This window comes from Uranotaenia lowii, chromosome 1 (assembly GCF_029784155.1).
Source record: "Uranotaenia lowii strain MFRU-FL chromosome 1, ASM2978415v1, whole genome shotgun sequence".
Taxonomy (NCBI): domain Eukaryota; kingdom Metazoa; phylum Arthropoda; class Insecta; order Diptera; family Culicidae; genus Uranotaenia; species Uranotaenia lowii.
Genome location: NC_073691.1, coordinates 212117235 through 212122530, shown reverse-complemented (window position 1 = coordinate 212122530; position 5296 = coordinate 212117235). Strand labels below are relative to the sequence as shown.

General features: G+C 32.4%; 1 protein-coding gene across 1 annotated transcript; it reads right to left on the bottom strand.

The window, feature by feature from the left end:
* Nucleotides 1-2434: 2434 nt before the first annotated feature.
* Nucleotides 2435-4039, bottom strand: LOC129739854 (collagenase-like). The gene is made up of 3 exons (XM_055731396.1): nt 3966-4039; nt 3557-3911; nt 2435-3366 (listed from the first exon to the last, which is right to left on the bottom strand). Exons 1-3 carry the CDS (start codon nt 4008-4010, stop codon nt 2981-2983), a joined length of 786 nt encoding a protein of 261 aa, XP_055587371.1. The 5' UTR covers nt 4011-4039; the 3' UTR covers nt 2435-2980.
* Nucleotides 4040-5296: the final 1257 nt, after the last annotated feature.

Below are 5296 nucleotides of genomic sequence, written 5' to 3'. Positions count from 1 at the left end.
AATTTTGACAATTTTGACAATTTTGACAATTTTGACAATTTTGACAATTTTGACAATTTTGACAATTTTGACAATTTTGACAATTTTGACAATTTTGACAATTTTGACAATTTTGACAATTTTGACAATTTTGACAATTTTGACAATTTTGACAATTTTGACAATTTTGACAATTTTGACAATTTTGACAATTTTGACAATTTTGACAATTTTGACAATTTTGACAATTTTGACAATTTTGACAATTTTGACAATTTTGACAATTTTGACAATTTTGACAATTTTGACAATTTTGACAATTTTGACAATTTTGACAATTTTGACAATTTTGACAATTTTGACAATTTTGACAATTTTGACAATTTTGACAATTTTGACAATTTTGACAATTTTGACAATTTTGACAATTTTGACAATTTTGACAATTTTGACAATTTTGACAATTTTGACAATTTTGACAATTTTGACAATTTTGACAATTTTGAAAATTTTGACAATTTTGACAATTTTGACAATTTTGACAATTTTGACAATTTTGACAATTTTGACAATTTTGACAATTTTGACAATTTTGACAATTTTCCGCCTACTCTATTCTTAAAATTTCAGATTTTCATTCAAGTTTAAGAGTATAATTCTTGACCCAGAGCTTATTCCAGAACCTCAAAAACTAATTTAAGGTTTAGAATTCTGCTCCAGTTTTTCAAAAAAAAATTCACTTCACACATAACCAGATTTTTTATCAAGAAAAATTCCACCGGTTTTTAATCATGATGTCTCGTAAAAAACAATTTGTTGATTATGATGCAGATGCTGATTCATGAAAAATATTTGCTGATATAGAAACATGCTATCTTCACTTACAAAAATCTGCAGGGAATTGATTTATTTTCATCGATGGGTGAAATCTTTAAACTTTGATAGATTTAGCTTGTTGATTTGAACATAATTTTTTTTTTAATGGAAGCTAACTAGAATAACCTTCTTTAGTGCTCAATAATCTCAATCTTTCTGACCCATGAGAAAATTCAAAGATTTTAACCATTGCTGGAAGTTGCCTCAATTTTTGTCCGGTATTTTCATAATCTTGAAATAGTCTTTGCTAAAAAGAAATAAATATTCAGCGGTAGGGCCAATGAACCAGTAAAATCATAAATAACGGTGATTAAACTCTTCTTAAAATAGTAGGGGAGAGTGGGGATACTTGATCCCTTTTTCTTATTTTCACCATATCTTTTTGGAAAAATTTAGCAACTCGCACTCTTTTACATTTTCTAACAGCGTGTAACTTCAAGTTTCAATGCTCTTAAAATTAGAACGATTCTTGAACCCGTAACGTAGATGATCTAGAAGCATTTTCGTGGGAATAAAATAAAGCGATATTTTTGAAGTTAGGGGAGACTTGATCCTTTATTCAGGAAGCCCTAATCCATGGAAAAAATCAAACCAAACCCTAAGATAGAATGTTAATTGGCTATTTTGGTCATGTTTGTTCTCATTTCACAATCTATAATTGTCAGAAAAAAATTCTATAGCTTATTCTCAACCCTTATGACATTGCATACTTATGGGCGCAATTTTTAATAAACAAGAGAAAATAAATTATTTTAGCCCTTTTCTTCAGATAATTGATGGATGAATATTAGCTATTGGATAAATATTAGTGAAGAATATACCGGGATCATTTGTACCCAAATATTAGGGATCAATTGTACCCAAAATCAACATTTTAGAAAACTTTTTCTGAAAAAAGTTGGGAGTTTTCCATCGCTTTGAAAATATTGTAGTTTGAAGTTCATTTTACACTCGAAAGATTGATATATTGGAATAAATACTTTTGTTATAATATTTCCATGTTAGGAACATTTTAAAATGATGAAAAAAGATCTTCAAGTCACATTTTGTGAAATTTTTCAAACAAAGTTCAATAACCCAAAAACTTATTTTGTTAAAATTTTTTGAGCTTCAACTATTGCTGTTTTGTTCCATTTGGCACATTTTTCTAGAACATTTGATCTTTGTACGACATTCCAGTTTGGAAATATAGCTAAGGAATCAAGTATCCCCAAGGATCAAGTATCCTCACTCTCCCATACTGTTTTTTATTCGTGCATGGTTTTAGCAAAACTTTCACAGACTACAAATTAGACCCCAAACCCCCCCATGAATCAACTTTTCCTACGGCCCTGACTGGAGAAGGTTTTAAGTAAATGGAATCAAATTTCATATGGGAATTTATTGAAATACGAGATATGTTTCTAAGAATGTTACAGACCCTTCTGATTTGCAGTGTGGAGAGTGGATATGATAGGGTTTTTAATTACAAAAAATGAGATCCTTATCTCTATCCAGCAGTTATAAACCTAAAAGAGAAAGGACAGCTTCCATATAAGTTTTTTGGCATAAATCGAGTACTTGTTAAGCAGTAGACACCATATAATATGAGAGAGGTTGTTTGCATACGAATAATTTAAGACTCTCACATAAATCTTGAAAATTTATCTGACAAAGGGAGCAAAACGTGACGTTATTCAGATACCTTAAATGTTTTTATATAAATTCGTGAGCCCTTCCGACATTGAAAGGGCGAAGGTGTAAGGAATTCATACCAGTTGAACAGCCATTTTGGCATAAATAATTAATCAATGTGAAGTTTATGAAAACAGAGCGAAAATTGCAGATCTTTGATAACTAATTTAGCGATCAAGTTTCAGAAAATTAGACTAAAGTGAGTGAAGTGCAATTCCAAACTTCAGTTCCAGCTCTTATTTTAAGCGGTCGCTTCAGAATTATGTTGAAATTTGATTGAAAATGACGCCAACATGAAACCAAATCGAAATAATTTCCTCAAATTTGTCAGCTAATAAAATATAAAAATATCTCATCTTGATTTAATTTTGTAATTCTCTTCTGATCGGATTACGTGTTGGGTTTATTTCAAAATAAAAAAAATTAAAGCATGTTTACGAAAACTCTTATCTCATATTCCAGTTACGTTCTGGATCCATCGACGGTGACTTGTAACGCGAACGTTTCCAAATGGTTTTCCTTGTTCACAACCGGCAAAAGAAACGAATGAAATAACCCCGATTTGAATATTATTGTAAACAACAGGACCACCTGAATCACTAGTACAGGCACTTTGTCCCGCAAGTCCTACCGCGCACATTGTTGAATCGGCCACGGTTTCCGGTCCATAAGTTGAAATGCACTCGGAGTTAGAAATAACGTTCACTTCTGCGTATCTTAGATTTATACTCAAGTCAGATGAGTCCCCTGTTTTTCCAAATCCCATGACTATCGGCTTGTAGCCTACAAACGAGTTGCTTTCGCCAATCTTTGGTAATGTGATCGGTTTGACGTTAGCTGAAATTGAAAGCATTAAATTAAAAGAATTGTGGAAAAAAAGCACTGGCGAATAGCTAAGCATCAGATGTGCTTCTTGTATAAAGTTTTAAAGTGGTGGTTGATAAAGTCTCGTCCCAATTTTTCTTGAAGTTTGCATGGAAACAATTCCGTTCTTTTTTATGGTAATGTGAATGGTCGTAATACTCACATGTGTAAACAATATCACTCGAAACATGCAACAGAGCGATGTCGTTTTGAAGATTTTGGGGGTTGTATTCGGGATGAATGTATTTTCCATCAGTAAACTTGTTTCCACGATCAAGTACAGTATGGCCCACTAGCTCGAAGCTAGCTTTATCGTCAACACAATGCGCAGCTGTCAATATCCATCTTTTGCCAATAATTGAGCCGCCACACAATCCTCTCACATTGTCGCTGGTAGAATGAAAAATGCTGGCAAAGTACGGATACTGTCCAGTATAGGCTATTTTACCATTGACCATACGAGCTTGTCTTATTTTCTCTTTGGAAAAATTCGCTGGAATTAGTGGTTCGTACGATGCCTAAAATCAGGAAAACTTTTAAACAAAGTTATAATAACAACTATTATAGCTTACCTGTGCTGCAACCGAAATTGCCAATAACACCAACAATATTTCCATTACTGCAGAGTGCGCTGCAAAGCTGTTCAATTCGGAATAAAATTTATTGAAATTTTTATGTCTTTTTATACTACACAGTTTGTCCTCGAACTTATACTTCAATTGGAAAACATTTTGATGGGTTTTCCATTTCATTTTCAATCGAACAATTGTTTTCCACAATTGACAGTTAGCAAGCTTCGTTCTCATCTCTGGTTTAAGAGAGACAAAAAAAGTCGTCCAATTGCACCTGTGCGCAGCTTATGTAACAAATTCACAGACAAAGCTTATTCGTTGTTTACCAAGACGATACCCAAGCAACCAACAGAGTTCAAAACTTGCCTAACAAAAGTTTTGTTTTTAAAAAGTACATTCAAAGCACTTGATACCGAATTCGAAACTTACAAAAGGGGCCTCGAATCCAGTTATAAATTTTACTTGTAAAACGTTTTGCTCCACTTCATGAAATATAATTGAAAAATAATTTTGTTTGGTTTGGAATTTTGTTGTTATTTTCACTTTGAACTAAAATTGAAACTCGTATCACCTTTTTCTTAATTTATGAAAGTTGTTTGTTACACTATGCAAACAATAACATACCCAAGCAACAATTCTAGTTCTTTAAGAACTTTCAAGGACGCTATAAAACTTCGTTATAAATTTACACCAAGTTTCATTAGTTCCTTAAAGGGCTACCTGCTGGAGGTTGTGAAGAACTGAATGAAAATCAATTTGATTTTAATCCAAATCCGCTCTTTACTGTCAATATTGGACAATTGGACACTATTGGAAGTTTGGCGATTAGTAACGGGTGCACCCAAATAAAAAAAAATCATCGGAGACCCTCAATGAATTCTTCAACTCTTAAATTTTGCATCATTACTTATTTATGGACGCACACTGAAAGCCCAGGAAAACAAACTCCCCAAATAAACTTTGGGTGTCAATTTTACACTCCTCGCTTAAAACTTTTTTGAATATCAAACGATTTTTTACAAAATTAATTGTTTTGGAAACCTTGTAGTGTAACTCTAATATGTTTCTCAGACATTATTCAGCTACAACACTTCAGTGTTTCGTTAATCACAATCTGAGAAAAAAGACCGAAAAAACATGCTTCGGAAAAACAACTGTGGGTCTGCTATGGAATGCTCAAAAGAAAATTGAACTTTGTGTCCAAGAAAGTTGAAGTTGCAAGCCATACGTTACATACAAGGATATATTTTTTGAAATTTTCTAAGATCATGACCACAAACAATGTAAAATAGTGTCAGATTTCCTTAACTAGTTTAAGTTTAACAAAATGG

Excerpts from the sequence above, each read along its gene's own strand:
- LOC129739854 (XM_055731396.1), bottom strand. The coding sequence starts at position 4,010 with ATGGAAATATTGTTGGTGTTATTGGCAATTTCGGTTGCAGCACAG. Across the intron at positions 3,912-3,965 it reads CAATTTCGGTTGCAGCACAG|GCATCGTACGAACCACTAAT; the intron begins GTAAGCTATAAT and ends TCCTGATTTTAG. Across the intron at positions 3,367-3,556 it reads GAGTGATATTGTTTACACAT|CTAACGTCAAACCGATCACA; the intron begins GTGAGTATTACG and ends TTTCAATTTCAG.